The 24,561-nt window shown below is 55.9% G+C and overlaps 1 protein-coding gene across 1 annotated transcript; it reads right to left on the reverse strand.

Moving 5' to 3' along the window:
- Nucleotides 1-40: 40 nt before the first annotated feature.
- Nucleotides 41-24,008, reverse strand: SSC5D (scavenger receptor cysteine rich family member with 5 domains). The gene is made up of 14 exons (XM_060000859.1): nt 23,984-24,008; nt 23,498-23,524; nt 22,867-23,175; nt 22,049-22,168; nt 21,746-21,859; nt 21,090-21,398; nt 19,010-19,327; nt 18,612-18,788; nt 15,721-16,038; nt 12,953-13,525; nt 12,556-12,870; nt 12,231-12,398; nt 5,024-5,188; nt 41-1,947 (listed from the first exon to the last, which is right to left on the reverse strand). The coding sequence occupies exons 1-14, from the start codon at nt 24,006-24,008 to the stop codon at nt 119-121; spliced, it is 4,767 nt and encodes a 1,588-aa protein (XP_059856842.1). The 3' UTR covers nt 41-118.
- Nucleotides 24,009-24,561: the final 553 nt, after the last annotated feature.

Below are 24,561 nucleotides of genomic sequence, written 5' to 3' on the forward strand. Positions count from 1 at the left end.
GTGATTCCACCTCCTCTAGTCCCCCAGAAACATCATTCACATTTTGTTTTTAATTAGATACTTTGGTTTTCCTATTTGGGTTTGGGAGTGTCTTAAGTCCCTCAGACCCCAGATGAGGTCACACATCTCCCCGCAGAGGCCTCTCTTCCTCCTCTGGGGTAGTAGTGGTTGGTGCAGGTGTGCTGGGGGGCCAGGCCACCTCTGCCAGTCTCTTTACAACCTCACCCAGCTGCCCCAGACCCTGGGCGGCCTCCACCAGCTGGGTCAACCCCAGTCCCAGGGCGTGGCGCTCCTGCTGGTCCCGCTCCAGAGCCTGTGTCAGCCTCTGTAGCTGGCTACCCACATCCCTCACAGCGGCCACCAGCTCTACCAGGGCAGGCGGATCACAAGCCATGACCCTTACAGGTGGCACTGGGGCTTCACATGGGCCAAGGGGGCCTGGGCTCTGACCAGGAGTTGGCCCTAGGGTGAGGCGGTCAGGGGGAGGTTGATCCAAGGCGGGGGCCATAGGGGACAGGTGGAGGTCAGGCGTCACAGTGGGGTCAGAGGCTGAGTGTGGAGTCTGGGTAGGTGGAGAGGTTACTTTGGGGCTCGGGCTTGTGGGTGGTTTGAAGTTCTCAGTGGACAGTGTGTCTACGCTGGGGGCTGGAGAGGGCCTGCAGGGGCTGGACTCTGTTGCTGGACAGGGCTCTAGGCTCCACATCTGGGACGTGGAGGGGTGAGGGGCCCCCGTGAAGGTCAACCGGGGGTGTGGGCTGGGCTTGACTGTTGGTGCTGAAGAGGGAAAGGGAAGTTCTGTTCCCAAGGAAGTTAGAAGGGACTTGGCAGTGACCATAGGGGTTGAGGTGGGGTGAGGAGTCATGGTGGGGTAAGCAGTGGTGGTGAGGTGAGGGGTCGTGGCAGGGTAAGGGGTTGTGATGGGTTGAGCACTGGTGATGGGAGGAGGGGTTGTGGTGGGTTGCGGGGTCGTGGTGGGGTGAGGGGTTGTGGTTGGGTAAGGGGTTGTGATAGGTTGAGCACTGGTGATGGGAGGAGGGGCTGTGGTGGGGTGAGGGGTTGAGGTAGAGTGAGGGGTGGGGGTGGCGGTGGTGTGAGAGGTCATGGTGGGATAAGGGGCTGTGGTGGGGTGAGAGGTCGTGGTGGGATAAGGGGTCGTGGTGGGTTGAGGGGTTGTGGTTGAGTAAGGGGTTGTGATAGGTTGAGCAGTGGTGATGGGAGGAGGGGTCGTGGTGGGGTGAGAGGTTGTGGTAGAGTGAGGGGTGGGGGTGGGGTAAGGGGTGGCAGTGGGGTGAGAGGTCATGGTGGGATAAGGGGTTGTGGTGGGGTGAGAGGTCGTGGTGGGGTGAGAGGTCTTAGAGTGAGGGGTCGTGGTGGGGTAAAGGGTGGTAGTGGGGTGAGAGGTCGTGGTAGGGTGAGAGGTCATGGTGGAGTGAGGGATGGTAGTGGGGTGAGGACTTGTGGAAGGGTCTGGGAAACTAGAAGGTTCTGGAGTTGTGCTGGGGTATGGAGATGTGTCCCAGACTGGGGTTGTGTCAGACTCTGGTGTCAGCTCTGAGGTAGGGGAAAGGCGGGTCACCACCGCCGGTGCAGAGGGGTCAGAGGTCAGTTCTTTGGGCATGGTGGGTGGTGGAGTGGGTGAAAGCCCAGGGGTCAGCGCTGGAAACACGGTGGCATCAGGGGTGGACAAGGTAAGGCCAGGGGTTGTCAAGGTGTGGTGAGAGTTCATCCAGGAGGCCGGGTCTGGGCTGGGCGGCAAAGTGGCGGGAGGGTCAGAGGTCACCTCCGGCGTTGAAGCTGCTGTGGGGATGAGCTGCGGCGCGGAGTCAGAGGTCAGGACAGGGCCCGGGGGCCCCGGCGAGGCGGAGGGAGCTGGGGAAGTGGTGGGGGGCGCAGTCCTGGCCGCTGTGGGCCGCAGCCGTCGCTCGGGCCACGGTTTCCTCAGTGAACCTGTTGGAGGAAAGACGGCCGGCGGAGGTCAGTCTGCTCCGCCCATCCCGCGGCATGGTCCGCCTCCTAGGGGTGGGCTGACCAATGGGAAGGCAGAAAGCTTTGTGACGTCACGGGTCACCGGCAGACTTCATCCGCCCTAGTGCCCCACCTCCACGCTTCCTCCATGTCTCCAGGCGCCACCTGGCGTCCTCCCCTCTGGGAGATGCGGAGATGGGCGGCAGGGGGGAGGTGGGATGTGGAGGGGTACCTGGGATGCAAGAGGGGGCCGAAAGGCAGAGATGGGATGAAGGGAGATAAAGAGGGAGAGGGGAGTGGGAGACGGTGCATAGCATGAGGGGGAATCTGAAGGGTAATCTCAGTAATCAAGACAAATCTCTTTATGCCATATTTTTAAACAATCAAAATTAATACAAAAGATCTACAATGAACAAAAAGTCAAAATTTTAATCCAAGACAGGATCCGACCTACCTCACTGGAATCCCCCCTAAAACTGGCTCTGTCAGATCCTGGTGAGGTAGGTCAGATCCTGACTCTAGTTAAAATTTTATTTAGTTCATCGTGGATTGTTTTTGCATTCATTTGTTTTTTAACCTATGGTATTAAGATCTTATTTATCTTCATTACTAAGTGTTTGGAATGCCCCCAAATTTTAGGCCCGAGTAAAATGAGAAGGCTTACCCTCTTCCAGGCCCTGCTTCCAGGTAAATGTGAATTTTAAGCACTTTTTACAGATGAGAGAAATAAGGCCAAGAGGGTAAGTAACTTGCCCGAGGTCACACACAGTTTGAAAGTTCCAGGGACAAGATCTGAACCCAAGTCCTTTACATACAGAGCCTAGGCCATTAAGTGTCACTTTCTCAGTCATGGAAATGTTCGGTGCTGTCCAATATGGTAGCCACTGGTCACCTGTGGCTTCTGAGCAGTCGAAATGTAGCTAGTTCAACTAAGGAATGAATGAATGTTTCCTTTTTCAATTTTCTTTTTTTTACCTTTGAATGGGTTTCTTTTTTTAAATTTTTTAAATTGAAGTATAGTTGATTTACAATGTTGTGTTAGTTTCAGGTGTACAGCTGAGTGATTCAGATATATATACATACACACACACATATATACATATTCTGTTTCAGACTCTTTTCCCTTATAGATTATTAGAAAATATTGAGTATATTCCATGTACTATACAGTAGGTCCTTCCTTTTCCAAATTTTTGATTCACTTAAATTTAAATAGCCACCTGTGTCAGTAGCTACCATATTGAACAGCACAGCTCAACAGAATTCCACTTTTCTGCAGGGTCTTTGAGGTGCGTCGTGTCCCCCTGCAGGGTCAGAGGAGCAGTTAAGTAAAGGGCTTGGCCTCCAGCCAGGCTGCCTGGATTTAAACCCCAGCTCCATTACGTCCTAGCTGGGTAATCATGGGCAAGTCACTTACCTGCCTTGAATTTCAGTTTCTTCCCCATTTGTAAACCATAGATATCCACATACCTCCCTTGTAGAGTAATCATGAGGATTCAGAGATCCTGTGTGTGCAGAGCACTTACACAATGCCTAGCACGTGACAAGCATTCTCATGATTATTTATACTGCCATAGTCATTGATGTCTGTGCCTCAATTTCTCTTATCACTGAAATGGGAACAATTATAGCACTTACATCATTCATGAAGGGCTCATGTGGCTGCTACGAGGATTAAAACATATAAATATGTTAAAGCATAATACATATAAAGTGCATAAAATAGTGCCTGACACATGGTATATTGCTTGATAAATGTTAACTGTGCCTAGTTATTATTTCAAGAATCTCAGCTTAGTTCGATAGAACAGGGACTCAGTAACCTAGAGTGGTATTGATTTTTAATTTTTCAGACCCAAGGTGCAGAGAGCTAAGCTACTCATACCCCACTGTACGTTGTCATTAATAGTCCCTGCAATGTCTTCTCTTGTTTTATTTTACTTTTTCTCCTCTTTAACCCCAATCTCCATCCCCTCGTCCTCTCCCATAGGTACCTCCACTCTAGTGTGTTTCACATATGGCCTTAAACATATGTGTGATCTTAAACAATATGGAATGCATAGATGTGTTTATGTTAATATATAAGTGTATGTGTATTTCTGTGTTTGTGCTTTTAATTTCTGCAAATAATATGCTGCTGGAAATCTCATTCTGTTTGACCTTCCCCTCAGTATTATGTTTTTCATACCTAACCATGTTGCTGTGTATATAGCTCATCATTGCTTTAGCTATTGCATAAAATTCCATCACATGTAACCACTGCATTTCTCTTCCTTGTTACCCTGCTGTTGGACGCTTAACTTGTCTCCAATTCCCTAATACATCCTCACACATATTCCCTTATAAGCCTGTGCAAGAATTTCTCTGGAATATAGATCTAGGAGCAGGATTGCTGGGTAATAACATATAATCATATTTAATTTCACTAAACACCACTAGGTTGTGTTTATCGAATTGCTACAGCCAGTGGGGATGCCTGTCTCCCCACACCCTCACCTACACTTGGTATTATCTACCTTTCAAATTTTTTTCCATGCTCGTCATTGTTTTAATTTGAATTTTCTGATTCATGATGAATGTGAGCACTTCCAGATATACTCGTTGGGCATTTGGGCTTCCTCTTCTGCAAATCACCTGTTTGTATCTTTTGCCCATTCTCTTATAGGATTTCCTATCATTTTCTTATTTGTCAGAGTGACTTACATGGTATAGGTTAGGGTTTCTCACCCTTGGCACTGTTGACATCTGGGGCTGGATGATTCTTTGCTGTGGGTGATACCTTGTCCACCAGAGGATGTGTAACAACATCCCTGGCCTCTACCCACCAGGTACCAGTAGCCTCCCTGCTCCCAGTCATGACAACCCAAAATGTCTTCAGATGTTGCCAGTTGCCCCCAGTTGAAGACCACTGGTATAGATAATAACCCGTTGTCTCAGGATATATTTCTGCCTGGTCTTTCTAGGGTGAGAGTTGGGTCACCATGGGGAAATCTGGAGTCCACCTCTCCATCCCACCACAGAAACACCCTGGCCCCCTCGCCCCAGCCACATGCCTCACCTGTATCCCCACGGACCCTTGGAGCTAGAGAGGGATGGCCTGGGCTCCTGATGGTGCCAGCGGTGCCAGAGGGTCCAGGTATGCCTGCGGTGGGGGTCCCCTTGGCTGGGACCTCTCCTGAAGGTGTATCCCATGTCCAGGAAGGCTCATAACCATCCTCGCCACCTTGAGAGATACGGGGAGAACTAAGTAATAACAGTGTTGTGAAGATTTCTTTCCAAGATGCTGGGTTTTAGGAGGACTCCATCAAGAACACAAACTGAAGCTGTCTTCCTGTTAAAATGTCAGCCCACCAAGTGCAGGCGTACTCCCTGGGTCCGTGTGTACTCAAAATGTGCTCTAAGTTATGGCCACATTCTCATTCGTGATCCATTAGTGTGTGATCGATGAGATTTTTTAATTAAAATATACATCGAAAAAAAGGAAGCAGCATTGCAGAGTTACAGCCCTTGCGAGGCCCAATCACATCCCTTCCCTTTGTCAGAGAAGCCTTTAGTTAATAGTTCCCAAGCATGCCTTTACACCTCAGCTATACAGGTGGGACTCCCTAATGCTATATTGTTTCCACATGTGTTAGCTTCCTACAACCAGAAAGACTGCACATATACATATATACAGCAAACACCTTCTCACAGCCTGCTTTTTGGCTGTGTTCCTTCCTAGCTGGCTGAGCAAGTCACTTCACTTCTCCTCGACTCTGTTTCCTCACCTGTACGAAGGGTATCGTAATGGCACCTACTCCATGGGGTCACAGGGCTGGCCAGTGATAAGCTGTCCTTTCAGTTAAATGCATATAACTCTAGTTCCTTCTTTTTCTTAACCTTGTGTAACATTCTATCGTAGGAACACACAACTGCCGATTTATTTATGCCCCTGTGGACGGGCGGTTCGGTTGTGGCCAATGTTTTGCTGCAGTGGATTCTTCATGAGTGGGAATTGCTCAACTCCTAATTGTGGGACTGCCGTGCGGAAGGCATCTCTCTAGATGTTGTCAAACTGCCCACCCTTATCCCTCATCCTTGCCGCTGAGAGACATTTTAAATTTTTGGCAATCTCATGGGGAGCTGGTGGGCAAAGAAGCTGCAGTTTCCCTACAGATGACCAAACTGAAGCCCAGAGATGGCAAGGAATTTTCCTAAGGCCACACAGCTAAGGAGCAGCACTGGGTTTCAGACCCAGCAGGTCTATCTGCTTCTGAGCAGCAACATCTTCCCTCTGGGGGTAGATCTCCTGGGTCGCACCTCACTCCTTCCCTGTTGAGCTTTTATTTAGAATTTGATTCCAAGGTCACTCCCTGCTTCCCCTTGAGGAAGTTACACCCTGCTCTGTGCTTCCTGGGTTCTTCAGAGCTAATTCTATCACAGGCTTCTTCCCAGTCTCCGTGGCTGGAGTGGTTATGAGTGTGAATTCTGCAGTTTGAATCCAAGCTCTGCCCTACGCTGTCCTGACCTCTCTGGACCTCAATTTCCCTACCTATAAAATGGGGACAAGGATAGTACTCATATCATAATGTTCCACGTGGAGGAGGTGAGTTAAACCATGGTATGCACTTTGGGGACTTCCCTGGTGGTCTAGTGGTTAGGACTCTGCACTTTCACTGCAGGGGGCCTGGGTCCGATCCCTGGTCGGGGAACTAAGATCCCACAGGCCACACGTTGCGGCCAAAAACAAACAAACACGGGATGCACTTAGATGGTGCCTGGCACACGGAGATTATTCAATGAATATTAGCTATTATTGATGCTCTTATTACCATGCAACCTCTAAATGTAATCTGGCATTTTAATTTTTTTTTTTTTCCCTGTACGCGGGCCTCTCACTGTTGTGGCCTCTCCCGCTGCGGAGCACAGGCTCCGGATGCGCAGGCTCAGCACCCACGGCTCACGGGCCCAGCCGCTCCGCGGCATGTGGGATCTTCCCAGACCGGGGCACGAACCCGTGTCCCCTGCATCGGCAGGCGAACTCTCAACCACTGCGCCACCAGGGAAGCCTGTAATCTGGCATTTAATCTTGGATGCCCTCCCCTCTGCGCAGCCATGACATACAGCGATATCCCGAGTCCATGAGTCATCCCACCTCCCCACTGGGTGTGGAAACTCCATTAGACATGGCTGTCCATCTGCATAGCCTCATCCATTCCCGCAGCTGCAAATTCCCTCCTCCCAGGCACTCCTTGGAGCTCCAGGATTGCATATCTCATATCTCCACTTGGGTGTGTCGAACGCATCACTAATGGAGCTCTTAAGATCCCCACTCTGGATCCTGTGCACCCACCCCGCAGCGTTCCCTGGTCCAGTAAAAGGCGGGTCCCCATCCCCTACCTCACTCGATGGTAGGCATCACTCGAACCTACCAGCTCAACCCCCGGAACGTAGCTTGAACACCTGCACTTCTCTCAGTCTCCACTGCCACCCCTGTTGAGGCCACCGTCATGTCTGCATGGACCTCCTGGTCTCCCTGCATGCACTCTTACACCTACATCCACTCCCCTGCGGCATCCTGAGCGAATGCTTTGAAAATACACATGTGGGGGACTTCCCTGGCGGTCCAGTGGTTAGGACTTTGCTCTTCCACTGCAGGGGGCATGGGTGTGATCCCTGGTCAGAGAACAAAGATCCCACATGCCACAAGGCGCGCCCCCCCACCCCCCCAAAAAAGAAAGAAAATACACATGTGATCACATCCTCCATAACTTAAAGTGCTTAAAATGCCAAGGGTTTCTGCACATAGAATAAAACCCAGACACGGGCCTCATCCCCGATCACTCTCCCCCTGCCTGGCTCACTCCACTCCTGCCAGGCCAGCATTCTTGCCCGTCTCCCAAGGTCCCACCACAGGGCCTTTGCACATGCTGCTCCCTCTGTCTGGAAGGCTCCTTTAGCTCCCTCCAGGCTCCCCATCACAGCAGATGTCTTTACAATGGACCACAGACCTCACCTCCTGCCATCATCCCCATCAACCACTTCACTTCCGCCCCACTGACCTTACTGCTGTTTCCTGAACCAGCTAAGCACACGCCCATCTCAGGGCCTTTGCATGTGCTGTCCGCTCTCTACAGAACACTCTCCAAACAGATATCTGCATGGCTTCCCCCCTCTCCTTCTTGAGGTTGTCACTTAAATGGCACTTTCTTAGTAAGTCATCTCTTGATCATCCTATTTTAAATTATAACACTTAGCCCTCCCTTCCCCCTCCCTTGCTGTGCTCATCACTGCTATGTTCCCAGGGGTTAGTACTCATGCCTGCCACACAGCAAACATTTCAGACATGAATTAATGTCTGCGTCTCCAAATTCCATCATCCAGGAAGCCTCAAGAAATTTTGCTTCAGTGAAATGGAAAGTGAGAATTCAACCTTCATAAGCTTCCAGCTTCATCTCCTGTACACTCTCTCCAGACTTACACAGCGGTCTCTCACTGGTTCATTCATTCATTCATTCATTCAACAAGTATGTAAAAAGTCTCTACTAAGTCTCTACAACATAGATCCCGTGGTAGACAGAATAACGCTCCCCAAAGATGTCCAAGCCCTAATCCCCAGAACCTGTGAATATGTTACCTTTCCTGGCAAAAGGGACTTTGCAGATATGATTATGGCTCCAGAACTTGAAATGAAGAGATTATCCTATGTTAATCCAAGTGGACCCAATCTAATCACACAAATCCTTAAAATGAGAGAATCTAACCCGGCTGTAGTGACAAAGATGTAAAGACAAAAGAAGGACCAGAGAGATAGATGCAGCATTGCTGGCTTTGAAAATGGAGGAAGGGGCCATGCGCTAAGGAATGGAGGGGCCTCTAGAAGCTAGAAAAGGCATGGGAACGATCCTCCCCTCAAGCCTCAGAAGGAACACAGCCCTGCCCTACTGACACTTTGATTCTAGCCAGGGATACCCATGTGGGACTTCTGATCTCCAGACCTGCAAAATAATAAGCGTGTGTTGTCTAAGCCCCTAATGTGTGGCCGTGTTATGGCAACAACAGAAACTGACATAGCCAAATACAAGACAGCTAAAAGTCTAGCAGAGACGACGTGCCCTAAACAGGCAATGCAATTTTCTCAACTCCAGCCTCTGCTCCTCTGAGAATCCCCTTCCTCCTGGTGTCTGCTGGTGAAAATGACGCCATCTCTTCTGCGAGGTCTTTCCCAATTGCTCTACTAGAAATAATCACTCCGTCCCTGGGATCCTGCAGCTGTTGCTCATTTACGGTAAATAACTTTTAACAACCAATGTTTTGCGGTTTTAAATGATTTCACACACATTTTGCTCATTGGATTGGGACCTGAGGTCACCCAGCTCGTTGTTCTAATCCCAGAGCAGCCACAGCTGGAACCCAGCGAGCTGTACTACAGAATTCACTCTTGCAATGACTTCAGTTATTCCAGAATCTTTTCCAATCCAACAAGCAAACTGTGCGTGAAATCGTTTAAAATGGATCTCAATAATGGCTCCTAAGTTAAAGTTTAATTTCTCTGAGCCTCATGTTCCCCGCACCTGAAACACAGGGGCAACACCAGGACCTATGTCACCCAGTTGGAATCATGCGAGCCTGGCACAGTGAGCTCTCCTTGACTCTTTCCAGGGTCCTTGGAGCTCCGGTTTTCGTTTTTTTCCGGAGGAAGAAACTGAGGTTCAAAGAAGCAGTCATTTTTTTCAAGGCCACCTTGCTAACGAGGATAGGAATTCCTGTCTGTCGTTTCCCCTCTCCCCACGCCACCCCGCACCTCCCTCCAAGTCTTCCCATTACTAAGGTTGTACACGTTACCCCTGAGATTTCCATCGTGCAATTCCTAGTTCTGTATTTATTTGTGCCTCGCGCCCAGCATCGGACCTCTCCGCCACGAGGGGTCGCTACGGGATAAGGGAGGTGGCGCCGGGCTGCAGAGAACAAAGCTCAGAAATCCTGGCCACACTGCCAGGTGAGGAGCATCACCTCTGGAAACTGAGCCCTAACTCACAGCTCAGGTGCCCCCCACCCCAAATCTCCGTACCTCCAATGCCTGCTCCGCGCCCCCCTACCCTCCCCGCCGGAATGAGCCCAGACCGAGGCAGACGCCACTCTGTGAGGTCACCGCCCTCTTCACCCGCTTTTATTGCCGCGGCGTGGGCCAGCCGGCCAATCAGGAGGCGCACCGCGCCTGTGACGTCACAAGGCGCGGGGCGATTGAAGTCTGCCCTGCCCGCCCCTCCATCCGAGGCCCCGCCCCTCTCGCAGAGGCCCTCGGAGTGCGCATGCGTGCTGAGCGTGTGAAAAACGCGGGAAAAGGTGCGAGGGGCGGGGTCCTGCGGACATGGAGCAGAAGCGGCGACACCTGGGGGGAGAGAGCGGTCGTCGCGGGGGGACGGGGTCGGCAGAGCCGGGGGAAGAAGCCGCCACGCGGGAAATGGTAGGATGGAGAGTCAGCGAGAAGGATGAGGAGACGGAGGAAAAGCTGAGGGGAGAACCGACCCTGGGTGGGGGGGAGGTTGAGTGGGAAACGCAGCGGAGGGCGCGATGGTGAGAGTGAAAGAAAAAGGAAGACTCAAGGGAAAGGAAGAGAAACTGGCCGTGAAAAACAGGGAGAAACAGCGGTGACGGGGTGTGGACTTGGAGAAAAAATGAGAAAGATGGTGAGAGAGGCTGACGAGGCATAGAGACGAGGAGGGGCAGAGAAAGAGAAAGAAAAAAGAGACTCGGAGCTGAAAAGATAAACCGACCGTGAAAAATAGTGAGAAACAGGGCTTCCCTGGTGGTGCAGTGGTTGAGAGTCCGCCTGCCGATGCAGGGGACGCGGGTTCGTGCCCCGGTCCGGGAAGATCCCACATGCCGCGGAGCGGCTGGGCCCGTGAGCCATGGTCGCTGAGCCTGCGCGTCCGGAGCCCGTGCTCCGCAACGGGAGAGGCCACAGCAGTGAGAGGCCCGCGTACCGCAAAAAAAAAAACAAAAAAAAAAATTAAAAAAAAAATAGTGAGAAACAGAGACAATGAGCGTGAGAAACTGAAAATGTAAATAAAAAGAGGAGGACACAGGAGAAGAGATGAAGAGAAACTGGCCATGAAGTACAGTGAGAAATAGATACGGGTTGGGGGTGGGGGAGTGAGAAATGGAAAATGAAAGAAAAAAGAGCCAGACGCAGAGGGGAAAAGATGAAGAGAAGTTGACTGTGGGGAAATAAAGAGAGAAATAGAAATGATGCGAGTATGAACTTGATAAGGAAAGAAAAAAAATTAGAAAGGTGATGAGAAAGAAATGGGCGGTGAAAAAAAAGTGTTTGAGATGAGGAGGGTGAGAAATTGAAAGGGAAAAATAAATAAATAAAAATTTTTAAATAAAATTAAAAAGTAAAATAAATTCCTTTGGGACTTCCCTGGCGGGTCTGGTGGTTAAGACTCTGCGCTTCCACTGCAGGGGGCGCGGGTTCATCCCTAGTCAGGGAACTAAGATTGCCTGTGCCACACAGGCCAGGCCAAAAAGAGAGAGAGAGAGAGAGAGAATGTGAGAAACAGGACCAGAGGGTGATCAAGAGAGACCCTGCGCACGGATAGGACAGAGATCTCACACACACACACACACAATGAGGAAGGTAGAGAAATGGGCAACATCTGAGGGGGGTCAAGGCCCCTGGCAGCAGAGATGGAAGGAGGGAAGCAGGTGACAGCGAGACAGAGGCGGAGGGGCAGAGAGGGACAGAGCTGAGGGGCTGGAGGCTGCTCCCACTGGCCAGAGGAAGGGGGTCCGGCTGAGGACAGAGCCCTCGACCTGGATGTCCCCACCCCGCCTCTGAGCCATAGCCCGACCCTGACCAGAGCGTGAGCTGGGAGAACAGGTTTGAGGGGCTGGGGTGGGGAGACAACGTGGTGACAGGGTGGGCCTCGGCTGTGAGGTCTGGGGGGATTTCCGTCGAGGCTCCGGATCGAGGGGCACGGGCTCCCAAGGCCCCGGCTGGTTTACAGGAGGACTGCGGGCCGGGGCTTTGCTGAGCCTGGTCGGATTCTCCGCAAATCACACCGCAGGGCGTGGGGATGGGTCTCCTTTAGGCTCTGGAGGACAGCGCTACTGCTGAGTCCAGGAAGGGAATGTTCTTAGAGTCTCTGGAGCCCAGGAAAACCTGTCTGGGGTCTCTGAGACCCAGGCCAGCTCATTTAGGAGGATCTTTCTGGAAGCCCGGCAGGGAGGTGCACAGAGGTTTATGGAGGGCCCCTCCCCACCCCGGCCATGCCCCTCACCTGTGCTTGGAAGGCGCCTCGTCGTTGGGGAGGGGGCCCCTGTGCTCCCAGCCGTGCCCCAGGGGAGAGCGTGTGCAGGCACCGCTGCCGCGGTGGTCCCCTTGGCCAGGTCCTCTCCTGAGGTGGGGTCCCAGGTCCAGGGGGGATAGTCTTCCTCATCTGCATAGCCTTGGGAGAAATTGGGGAAGGGGACAGCCCCGACCCGGCTCAGAGGTCCTTGCTGTTGCTCCGAAGTCCCCTTCCCGAATCTCCTGGAGTGACTCTGGGTCCCCACCCCCATGCCACCCTGACTCCTTGGCCACTGAGCCCCCGCCCCCCGCCGTACCAGTGCAGGTGAGCCCCACGTCCTCCTCGTGGTCACAGTTGTGCTGTCCCCACGCCCTAGCGGGGCAGTCGCTCAGCGAGGCCTCACTTCCCTTGCAGCCCACGTCATCCAGCCAGATGGGCCCGGTGCCAGGGCCGTAGTGGGTTTTGCCCACTCGGGGCCTAACCCTTCCGCAGCCCAGCTCCCAGCAGGCCACCATGCCATCCCGCAGGTCCCAGCTGTCATCACACACTGTCCCCCAGCGTCCAGCGTGCCACACCTCCAGCCGTCCGGCGCACCGGTTGGGCCCATCAGCCAGACGAACCCGGAACAGGCCTGCTGGTAGACAGCCCAGATCAGGAGGGGTCAGCAGGGGTTAGGAGGGGTCAGCCTCACCCTCCACGTTCCTTCCTCTCACCTGATGCCCCAGTGGGGGAGGGGGCTGGGTCTTTGGAGGACTCTGGAGTACCTACTCCTGGGATCTCGGCCAATGGCTCCATGGTGGCCTCAGAGGTCAGTTCTCGGGGGCCCTGGGTGGTCGGTGTTGCCAGGGTCTTAGAGGTCCGTTCCCGGGGGACCCGGGGAGTCCGCCTTTCAGTGGTGTGTGAGGTCAGCCTGTGAGGGTCCTCCGTGGTCAGCCTGGTGGTAAACGCGGAGGTCGGTCTTCGGGAGGCCTCAGTGGTCGGAGTGGTGGTGGTCAGTGAGGTCAGTTCTGGGGGACTCTGGGTGCCCGTGGCCCTGGAGTGCTTAGCGGTTGGTATCACGGCGGGCTGAGTGGTCGGTCTCTTTGCGTTTTTGGTCACCCACTTCTTTGTGCTTTTGGGTATCTTCCCTGGGGCCTTGGTGGTGGTTTTCTCAGGAACGCTGGGGATCCGCCTCGCAGAGGGCTTGGTGGCCAGCTCCCCCGGGAGCCAGGCGTCTGGATCTCTACCCAGGCCAGGGATCCAGCTCCAACTGAAGGGGTCTGAGATGGAGTCCAGGCCGGGGGTCCCTGGCAGACAGGAGGGGAGGACAGGGGAGACAGCAGACACCGTGATTGTCCTCTCTCATCTCCCCCTACAGACAACCACCAAGTTCCCATGCATTCATTCACATCATAGACGTTTACAAAGCATCTCCTACGAGCCAGGCCCTGTGCCAGACCTGGGCATACGGTGGCCAGCCACAGCCGGCACCATCCCACCTCTGGGCACTTACAATCATGATGTGACTGCCCCCCTTCACCCCGTCACACTGACCCATCCTCTCCATCTGCCCAGCCACTGCCTGGCTTCCTGTACCCTCTGACTGGTCTTCCCCCACACCCCGTGTGTGGGGGGAAGCACTCACCGCCCCACCAGGGTGGTACCAGGCCACTGCCCAGCTCAAAACCCTTCTGTGGCTCCCGTGGCCCTCAGGAGGGGAGGGAAAGGGGAAAGTGCCTTAGCTTCAGGCAGAATGGTTGACTCCATCCTCCCAGCTGCCACGGCTCACCTTACATCTTTCTGATCAGCACAGGGAAGGCGGCAGACACCATGGGCAATGCCAAGGGTTACTGATGCAGGATAAGGGTTAATCTTGTCCAAAGAAAGGTTTGGCCCTTTGCCCCTGGCTGCCGGGGGGAAGGGGGAAGCTCCAAGCCCTTTCAACGTCCTGCCTGGTAAGAGTGTGTTGTTTCCCTGTGGGGCCAGGGCCACCTAAATCATCTCTGCTAACACTGTGACTTAACGGGCCACCAGTGGGCCACCAGCCACATCTCATGACTGCGCTCCTATAAACACTCTGACGCCAAGGCTGGGAGATCGTCCCTGGTTGGCAATACTTCACGTGAGTTGTCCTGCGTCGTCGCTGGGAGAATTAAGTGAGGAAGCTCCACAAGGGTCTCTCCTGGACCCAGCCCCACATGCCTCTTCCCTCAACTGACTTTTTAAATTTTTGGCTGCGTTGGGTCTTCGTTGCTGCGCTCGGGCTTTCTCTAGTTGCAGCGAGCAGGTGCTACTCTTCGTTGCGGTGCGCGGGCTTCTCATTGCGGTGGCTTCTCTTCTGGCACAGCACGGGCTGTAGGCATGTGGGCTTCAGTAGTTGTGGCTCGCGGGCTCAGCAGTTGTGGAGAGCGGGCTTAGCTGCTCCACAGCATGTGGGATCTTCCCGGACCAGGGATTGAACCCGTGTCCCCTGCATTGGCAGGCAGATTCCTAATCACTGTGCCACCAGGGAAGTCCTGATATGGACCATTTTAAAAGTCTTTTTGCGGTACGCGGGCCTCTCACTGTTGTGGCCTCTCCCGTTGCAGAGAGCACAGGCTCCGGACGCGCAGGCTCAGCGGCCATGGCTCACGGGCCCAGCCGCTCCGCGGCACGTGGGATCTTCCCGGACCGGGGCACGAACCCGTGTCCCCTGCATCGGCAGGCGGACTCTCAACCACTGTGCCACCAGGGAAGCCCAAAAGTCTTTACTGAATTTGTTACAACATTGCTTCTGTCTTATGTTTTGGTTTTTTGCCTGCGAGGCATGTGGGATCTTAGCTCCACAACCAGGGATTGAACCTGCACCCTATGCATTGGAAGGCGAAGTCTTAACCACTGGACCGCGAGACAGCTTTTCTGATTGTGAATCCTTCTAGAAAACTATGGAACCCGAGGGTGGTCTTGGGGACCTCCCAAATGATAATGTGTCACACGGGTTTCCAGCGATTTGTCAGGGCGTCTCTTTCTCACAGTGAACTGTGAGCCTCTCAAAGGCCAGGGTTGCGTTCGTTGCATTCTGAGGACCCAATACCTAGCTCAGTGTCTGGCGCTGGATAAATAACGGCAAATGAATGAACACGGGCCAAGCCTGAGTCTACTTCAAGTGGCCCTCCCGTCACATGGGCTTTTTGCCGTCTCCCGGTGCCCCATGCCTGCTTCCTTTCCTCTTCCTTTTCAGCTTCCCTCTAGGTGGGAGACTTTCTTGATTCTTGGCGGGAAGAAGAGGAGGAAGAATCCCAGCTGTGCCGCTTAGCTGCTGTGTAATCTCTCTGTGCCTCAGCGTCTTCATCAGTAAAATGGGCATAACATCCACCAATTTGGACGCATCGTGAGGTGTGAATACGGTCACGGGCGGGGGCTTAGGAGGTGGGCGCTCAATCGATGTTAGTGCCAATGTTAGTTCCTGTTCCCTCCTCCAGGAAGCCCTCCCGGAGCCAGCGAATGGCCAGGGCCTCCTTACCAGTGCAGGTAACTCCAACGTCCTCGTTGTGAGCACAGTTGTGCTTCCCCCAGGGAGCGGCAGGGCAGTCAGCGAGGGAAGCCTCGGTCCCCACACACCTCACGTCGTCCAGCCAGATGGGGCCAGCGCCCCAGCCAAAGCGGCCGGCAGCAGGGTCTGGCTGCCGAGGTCCACCGCAGCCCAGCTCCCGGCAGACCACAGCCGAGTCCCGCAGGTCCCAGCTGTCGTCACACACGGTCCCCCAGCGCCCACCGTGCCACACCTCCAGCCGGCCTGAGCACCTGCTGGGCCCGGCCACCAGGCGCAGCTGGGGGGACCCTGGGGTGGGAGAGACCCAAAGAATTCGAGTCAGACCTTCCTCCACCTTCGCTCCATCTTCCTTCCATTCATCCACCCTTCCTTCCCAGCAGCAAGTGTTTATCCAGGCCTGTGCTGTGCCATCGTCTGCATCAGGCACAGGAATAAAGAGTCAGGGATAGGGAATTCCCTGGTGGTCCAGTGGTTAGGACTCCGTGCTTTCACTGCCGAGGCCCGGGTTCAATCCCTGGTTGGGGAACTAAGATCCCACCAGCCTCGCGGCACGCCAAAAAAAAAGAAAAAAAAAGTCAGGGGTAAAGGGTGGTTCCTTGGAAAGCTCAACTCAGAATTGCCATATGATCCAGAAATTCCACTCCTAGGGATATATACACCCAAGATAAGGTGAAATGGGCATTCAGTCAGATACCTGTACGCAAACATTCACAGCAGCATTATTCACAAGAGCAATAATGTGGAAACAACCCGAGCGTCCATCAATGGACGAATGGGATGGATAAGCAAAATGTTGTCCATCCATACGATGGAATACGATTCAGCCGTTACAAAGAAAGAAATTCTGACACACTCCACAATACGGATGAACTTGGAGAACATTATGCTCTGTGAAATAAGCCAGACACAAAAGGTCCAATACTATACGATTCCATTTACACGCAGTGCCTGGCTGGCAAATTCACAGAGACAGAAAATCCAATGCTGTGTGCCAGGGGCTGGGGAGATGGAGGGGAGGGCAGTGAGTGTTCAATGGGTCTGGGCTATCTGTTCGGGATGACGAAGAAGCTCTGGAGATGGTGGTGGCGATGGCTGCACAACATGATGAGTGTATTTTTCACGACTAAACTATATGCTTTAAAATGGTTAAAATGGGACTTCCCTGGCAGTCCGATAGTTAGGACTCTGCGCTTCCGCTGCAGGGGGCGCAGATTTGATCCCGGTCGGGGAAGTAAGATCCGCGTGCCGTGTGGCACAGCCAGAAAAACAAAAAGTTGTTAAAATGGTCAATTTTACGTTGTGTATATTTTACCATGATTTTTAAAAAATAAAGAAAGTGGGCTGTGGAACAAATTGCCCTCATTGGAGTCCTGCCTTTCAGACTTTTTAGCTGCGTGGCCTCGTCTGTAACGTGGAAACCAGACGGTACCTACCCTGCCAGTGGCTGGTAGTTTTACCTGATGAAGGACCAGCACTGGTCATGTGAGCCAGTGACAGCTGAGTCTATGGCGGCTGTTATCATCATTATTATTATTATTCAGAAAAAGGGGAAGCAGGCCTCAGCTAATAGCGATCAAGTTCCCACTTTTTCAGCCTTCGGCAGCCTTGAGGAGATGGCTGTATTAATCATGGCTTTTTATTTGCGGTACCTGATGCTTTGACATCTCGGGGCCTTGCTGACACTGGAGGGATTGCTGATTCCCAGAGACAGGAAACCACTGGAGTGTGCCCTTCATATGAAACCAACCCACCCAGAGCCCTCACCCACCACCTCCTGTCAGGCTCACACACTCCAGCCATCATCCACCTGCCCCATCACCCCAGGGCATGTACCCGACAACCAGGAGCAGCGGCTACGCTCCAGAACCCGCCGAAATGATGTAAACCAGCCCATCCGGAGTCATCTCACCCTGCCTTGTCCATTCCTCCCCATGAAGCCACACTCCAGGCTTTGCCCACCGTCGCCCCTCGCTCCCTCTGCCTCCTGCTGGACCCTGGTGCTTCCCGTGTGGCCCTGCGTCATGTGCGGGCTGTGCCCCCTCCTCTTGGGAATTGTGAGAAACCAACTATCTCTGCAGTGACAGTGGTCTCACCTGTTGGCTGCACCACACAGCATGTGAGACCATAGTTCCCCAACCAGGGATCAACCTGTGGCCCCTGAAGTGGAAGCGCAGAGTCTTAACCACTGGACCACCAGGGAAGTCCCTAAAGCCTGTATTTTAAAACAACATCACTGACTAGTTCTTTCGATACTTGCGAGAAGGAGGCGGCCCTGTGAGTTTCAAGACAGCTGGAGCAGAGCATTAGACTAAGCAGGGGCCTTCTGCGTGTGGGCTCCGTCTCCTCCCCTCCACCCTTCCCTCTCCCCGAGACCTCTGAGGCAGTGAAGGAGGCACCTGGGGGCTGTGGGGAGTGGCGGAGGGGCAGGAAACAGAAGCTAAACCCCTACTCGGCGACAAAAAAGAACAAAATAATGCTGTTTGCAGCAACATGGATGGACCTAGAGATTGTCATACTGAGTGAAATAAGTCAGACACAGAAAGACAAATATCAGATGATATCACTTATATGTGGAATCTAAAAAAGGGGGTATAAATGAACTTATTTACAAAACAGGAGTAGAGTCACAGATATAGAAAACAAACATGGCTACCAGGAGATAAGGGGAAGGAGGAATAAATCGGGAGCTTGGGATAGACATATACACACTACTATACATAAAAGAGGTAATAAGCCCTACTGTATAGCACAGGGAGCTCTGCTCAGTACTCTGCAATGGCCTACATGGGAAAAGAATCTTAAAAAAAAAGCAGCAGCAGCTAAGCCCCACATTTGGGGTGCGGGGAGCAGGAGGGACTCACCAGCTTCCGGCCCAGGCTCCTGAGGGGCCGCAGGGGAAGCGGGCGGAGGTGAAATGCCTGCTATCCGTGCAGCCTGGCTCACCGTGGGGGGCGGGGGCCTGGATGCAGTTTCCCTGGGCCTGGAGCTGTTGCTGCCCACTGCGGGGGCCGTGGGAGGGACATATCCCAGAGGCATACCTGGGGCGTGAGAGGGAAGAGGTGACCACCACCCACTGCTGTGCTACAGGCAGTTCCCCACACCTGCCACCCCAGGACCCCCGATGGAGACTGAGGTTTCACGATGAGCAAGACATGCGGCAGGTGGGCTGCTGGACGGAGGGAGTGCGGGGTCCTGGGGTACACCTCCGGAAAACACACGAGACGCCCCAGCTCTGGCCTCTCCCCCAGGGCCCCCTCACCGTCACACACGGCCCCAGCGTCCTCCCGGTGATGACAGTCATGCTGGCCCCAGGGCCGCGCAGGGCAGAAGCGCAAGGCCGTCTCGTTTCCCCGACAGCGAAGATCGTCCAGGAGGATGGGTCCAGCCCCCTCCCCGAAGAAGGCGCCTCCAGGGGCAGCCAGCGCGGCCCCGCAGCCCAGCTCGTGGCAGGCCACAGCGGCGTCCCGTAGGTCCCAGGCATCGTCACACACGGACCCCCAGCGCCCGCTGTGCCACACCTCCAGGCGGCCCGCGCACCCGTGGGGGCCGTCTGCCAGACGCAGCCTGGGGGCCGGGCCTGGACGTGGGGAGAGGGAGAACAGAGAGACGGGAAACTGTGACAGATGAGCAGCTTTAGGCCACGCACGCAGGAAACTGGGATGGACGAGCAGGTAGCGAGCTATGCACGCAGGTGACTAGGATGGATGAGTGGATATAAGCCTCATGCTCAGGTGACTAGGATGGGTGAGTGGATATAAGCCTCATGCTCAGGTGACTAGGATGGGTGAGTGGATATAAGCCTCATGCTCAGGTGACTAGGATGGGTGAGTGGATATAAGCCTCATGCTCAGGTGACTAGGATGGGTGAGCGGGTACAGGCTATGTGTGGTGTCCCGCTTCACGCCCAAGATGGGGCTGGAAAGCAGCCATTCCATCTTCAGTTTGCAAGTGAGGGACAGACTCTGAGCTGGGAAGTCGCTCTCCAAGAGTTCAACTCTGGTCTATCCACTGCCCCCCATGCCCCTGCCTCCCCAGGGATGAGCCCTGGGGACGCTGGCCCTGATGCCCTCCACCCACCTCCCCAGGCAGGTCCCCACTCCCCAGCTGCCTTCCCCAGCCTGTAAAGCAGGGCTTCTCAGCCTTAGCGCCCCTGACACGGGGGTCAGGGCATTCTCTGCTGTGAGGGGCCGTCCTGTGCACAGTAGGATGTCCAGCAGCATCCCTGGGCTCCACCCCCCAGATGCCGGCAGCACCCCCAGTGCCCCACACAGTCATGACAACCAGAAATGTCTCCATATCACCTGGGGAGTGCGGTTGAGAACCACTAGTCTAGATGTTAACCTCTTGTTGGTTTGGGGGTACATTTCTGTTGGGTCTTTGTGGGGTGAGAGTTGGGTGACCTCTGGGGAGTGTGGAGTCCATCTCTCTAGCCTGCAGTCGGTGTCTAGAGAAAAGGACAGGCCAGAGAGGGAGAGATACTCCTGCCTGCATCACCCAGCTGTGAGTGACACGCTCCCTCATGGGGCTGCCCTGAGGAGCAGAGATGTTGGTAAGATACCAAGCCCCCGGGCCCCTCAATGGGGTTCACTTCTTCTCCCCAACAGCTTCTTCTCCGGCTGGAGACTCAACTCACCTCCTGGGAACTGGGCTTCAGAGGCCCCATTTCTGCCCCCATGTGCTTCCCACGGAGGCACCACCATCACTGCCTCTGGTCCACCAATCTGTGCCCCGACCTGTGTCCCCTTGGTCTCCATCCCCACCACACCCTACACGCTAGATACCCAGATCCATCTGTGTAGTGGGACAGACACGGCAGTCAAGTTCTGGGCCATCTGCTTTACATCTCTGAGCTTCTGTCCTGCATCCGTGAAGGGTGGGGCGAGGACATCCACCCAGCAGGCCAGGCAGGTGGGGGTGAGGCCCAGAGCTGGCTCCCAGCTTCCTCTGTAGCTCCCTCTCCCCTTTCCCATCCACCGACTGAAACATTTCCTGCCCCCTGTGCGGGTAGGCGGGCAGGCTCCTCTAGTGGGTGCAGCCCTTGAACTTTCCTACCCCACACCTGTGGGCCACCCCTGCCTCCTAAAAGTCAGGAGAGTGAGAACTGGGTCTGTGCCCGGTGTGGATGGGGCTTAATGAGTGTGAAAAGAAGGAAGGAGGGAGAGAGAGAAGGAAAGGAGGAAGGGAGTAAGGAAGGGAGGGAGGGGGGAGGGAGGGGGAGGGAGGGAAGAAGAGAGGGAGGGGGGAAGGAAGGGGATTAGAGAGCTCCTTAAAGTTGAGACCTCGGTGAGCGGGGAGGGGGCGTGGCCCTGGGGGAGGGGTCTGGAGAGGCGGGCACATACCGGTGCAGACCAGTCCTGCGTCCTCGCTGTGGTCACAGTTGCTCCGGCCCCAGGGGCTTCGGGGACAGTCCCGCAGGGCCTGCTCCCCGCCTCCGCACCCTACGTCGTCCATCCACACGGGCCCTGCGCCCGGGCCGAACCGGGCCCCGCCGGGGGCGGCCAGCGCACCCCCGCAGCCCAGCTCGCGGCAGGCCACGGCGGCGTCCCGCAGGTCCCAGCCGTCGTCGCACACCGTGCCCCAGCGCCCGCCGTGCCACACCTCCAGGCGGCCGGCGCACCCGTGGGGGCCGGAGACCAGGCGCAGCCGCTCTGGCGGGCGGGCGGGGAGAGGGGCAGTCAGGGGCCTCGTGCGAGGCAGCTGGGGATACGCGGATTCAAGCCGCGGGGGTGGGGTGGGGGGGTGGTCAGTGGCCTGAGATGGGCCTGCCAGCCGGCTGTTAAGGGGAGAGCCAGGATCTGAGCAGGCCAAGGGCCTGGGTCCCGGGAGTGGACACCCGGGTCTCCTGACCGGGTGGGGAGCCTGGGCCTGACTGTGAATCCCCGGGGGATGCAGTGCCCCCGCATACCTGGGGGGGGGGGTCCCAGTTTGGTCCAGCGGGGCCTAGCGCCTCACCCCATCCAGATTTGTTGCAGAGGGGAGGCCTGCGCGGACTTACCCTGGCGGGGGGCTCCGGCAGTCAGCAAAGGGGCCCTAGTGGACTTGGCGGGCTTGGGCGGCCGGGGGCTCTTCTTCCGGGAGCCGCTCTGGGGGGTCCCGGCTGGGCGGGGGGCTGGGTGAGGAGACAGCAGGGAGGGAGATCGGCAGCTGCACCTCCTGGGGCCGCAGGTCAGTCCCGAGAGTCCCCAGGGGTCCGAAGGGGGCCTTGGCGGGGGCCCTCGGGATTGTGGAGGAGACGGGCCTCTGTCCCTTCTCCCTCACAGCCGAAGCTGGAGACAGGGCACATGTGGGGGGGGCTCACCAGGCATCACCGGGGCCTCCTCAGGGCCGGGGCTCAGCTCCCCAGACAGCCCCGGCCAGGGGTCCCCATCCAGGACTGAAGGTGAGTCGTCCCAATCCCTGGAGTCCGACACACGCTGACCTTCGGGAGAGCAGCGTGTGGCTGGACCGCACTGGCTCTGTTTTGTCAGCCCCATCTCAGGCCTGCGGCCCCGCCCCCTCCCCTCTTTGCCTGGCTGAGCTTTGTCCCACTCACGAGGAACACGCCCAAGCCAGAGAGGTTCCCTATCAACTTTTACCCTTGCCTTCGTCTGATACGAAAACAGGAAGGATGCCTTTTGCTGACATAGAGGATTAATGGTCCATGAAGAATGATGGTCATAAGACCCCCTGGGGGAAGGAAAACATACTTCTCCCTTGGCACTCAGATTCTGTCTCTAGCCTTGGCCCCTTTAAATCTTCCTGCACCCTTTGCGGTGGTGTGCAGCACAGCTGCAAATAAATGGATCACTGCCCACCAGATCCATCCTGCCTGTATGAGTTCCCCACAGTAAACTTCATAGTTGTTCTTTACTGCTTTCTTTATTGGTCTCAAAGTTCCCCCACAGTTTGGAAGATATTACTCAATATCCCCGCCATGCGATCCCCAGATGCTATAAAGAGGGCAGGCCCTGAGTGAGGCAGGAACCCTCCAAGGTAGTGGTAAGTCCTGGCTTTGCAGGGGGTGTCAGGGGTGGGGTGTCTGGACTTCTGGATTCTCAGAGTTACTGGACTGAGGACTTGTGTCCCTGGGGTCGTCTCTGAAGCAATGTTCCTTGGAGGGGGTCGAGGGCCCCTTACCTGCACAGACGACGCCTGCGTCCTCCTCGTGGGAGCAGATGTGGGCCTTCCAGCCGCGGTGGGGGCAGAGGCCCAGCTGCTGCTCACCGCCCCGGCAGGCCAGCTCGCTCAGCCACACGGGCCCCGCGCCCTCCCCGAAGAAGGCGCCTCCAGGGGCAGCCAGCGCGCCCCCACAGCCCAGCTCGCGGCAGGCCACAGCAGCATCCCTCAGGTCCCAGCCATCGTCGCACACGGTGCCCCAGCGCCCGCCGTGCCACACCTCCAGGCGGCCCGCGCACCCGTGGGGGCCATCGGCCAGACGCAGCCACTCTGGGGAGGACAGAGGAAAGGCTGTGATGTCCTGGAGACCCTGGGGCCAGGGGGAGGGTACGGGCTGGGGGCTGTCCTGCAGGGCATCACCGGGAGGCCAGTGTCCTGGCCGCTAACGGGGAGCCCAACTCCTGGGTACCCAGGGGAGCAGTGGTGCCCCGTAGGAAGCAGGAGGCTGTCGCCCAGGTGGTCCTGGGGGAAGTGGTGCCCAAGGTCACAGGCGGATGGGGGCGAACAGGGTCCCATTGGAGGGTGAGGCTGGGCACGGGGTGGGCCTGCAGCTGAGTGAGGCCAGATGGAAGAAGTGTTTGGGGCCACTTACCAACAGCCTGGATCCCCATCAGAGCCACTGGAAGGGAGGTTGGAGGGGTGGACAGAGTGAGGCCTCATGCCTCTGAACCAGAAACCCTGCCGCTGGGAAGCAGGACTCTGGGTCGAGGGCCTGGGCCTGGCGAGGTTCAGGTCCTTGAGGTGGGCGGGGCCCCAGATGCCTCAGGGCAGGCACCCAGGCCCTTTGCACTCCCCCAGGGGCCTGACTAAAGGTCAAATGATGGGTGACCCCCCACAGGATCAGGGCTGGTGGGGCGGGGGTGGGGGGGTAGGAGGTAGGTCTCTGGGGCTCCTAAGAGGGTAGGACGGCGGTGCCAGAGGCTGGGTCCCTGGGGGATCAGGCAAGGGAGGGCCAGATGTCCTGTATCCCCCAAGCAACAGGGATGAGGCCCTGGAAGTCTGAGGCTCTCCAGTGGGTGAGCTCAGGGGTCAGAGGGTGGGGCCCAGGCCCGAGTCCCCGAGGAGAAGGGTCACTCACCGAGGAGGCAGGCCAAGACCCTCATGTCTGCAGAGTCGGGGCAGGGATGGGGTGAATGGGGAGAGGAGCAGGAGAGGGGAGGAGCTAGCGGCCAAGGGAGGGGGGGAGGGAGGGAGAGAGGGAGGCTCCTGCCAGAGGCGCCTGGGACCTGGGGAGGAGCAGGCAGGGGCTGGACGCTCTGCCAGGAGGAGGAGAGGTTGCTGAGGAGGCAGCAGGGGACGGGAGGGGGGGGCGGGGAGGGGGCTGGCCGGCGGCTGAGGCCTGGGGAGGAGGGCGGTGGCAGGCAGCAGGGAGGGTGTCCAACTGCAAACACCCACTGGGGAGCCGGCCTGGGGGCAGCAGGCTGCAGGGAAGCATCCAGGCAGGGGCGTACGCTGGGGGACAGGGGTGCACGGGTGGGGTGCCCACCCATCTGCCTCCTCTCTTGTCCAGCCAGGGAAGCGTGCTGGGACCAGAGAGCATCAAGGATGGATTCACATCAGATGCCGGGGTTGGGGACCTGGCACAAGTGGGGCTCCTGGTGCAGCAAGAGGGCTTGCAGCCAGACACCAGGAAGAACTTCCTGGATTGGGAAAAGA

Source organism: Delphinus delphis, chromosome 20 (genome assembly GCF_949987515.2).
Source record: "Delphinus delphis chromosome 20, mDelDel1.2, whole genome shotgun sequence".
In the NCBI taxonomy this organism is placed as follows: Eukaryota; Metazoa; Chordata; class Mammalia; order Artiodactyla; family Delphinidae; genus Delphinus; species Delphinus delphis.

Excerpts from the sequence above, each read along its gene's own strand:
- SSC5D (XM_060000859.1), bottom strand. The coding sequence starts at position 24,008 with ATGAGGGTCTTGGCCTGCCTCCTCG. Across the intron at positions 22,169-22,866 it reads CGCAGGCGTCGTCTGTGCAG|GTCAGCGTGTGTCGGACTCC; the intron begins GTAAGGGGCCCT and ends GCTCTCCCGAAG. Across the intron at positions 12,399-12,555 it reads CGTGGGGCTCACCTGCACTG|GCTATGCAGATGAGGAAGAC; the intron begins GTACGGCGGGGG and ends ATTTCTCCCAAG.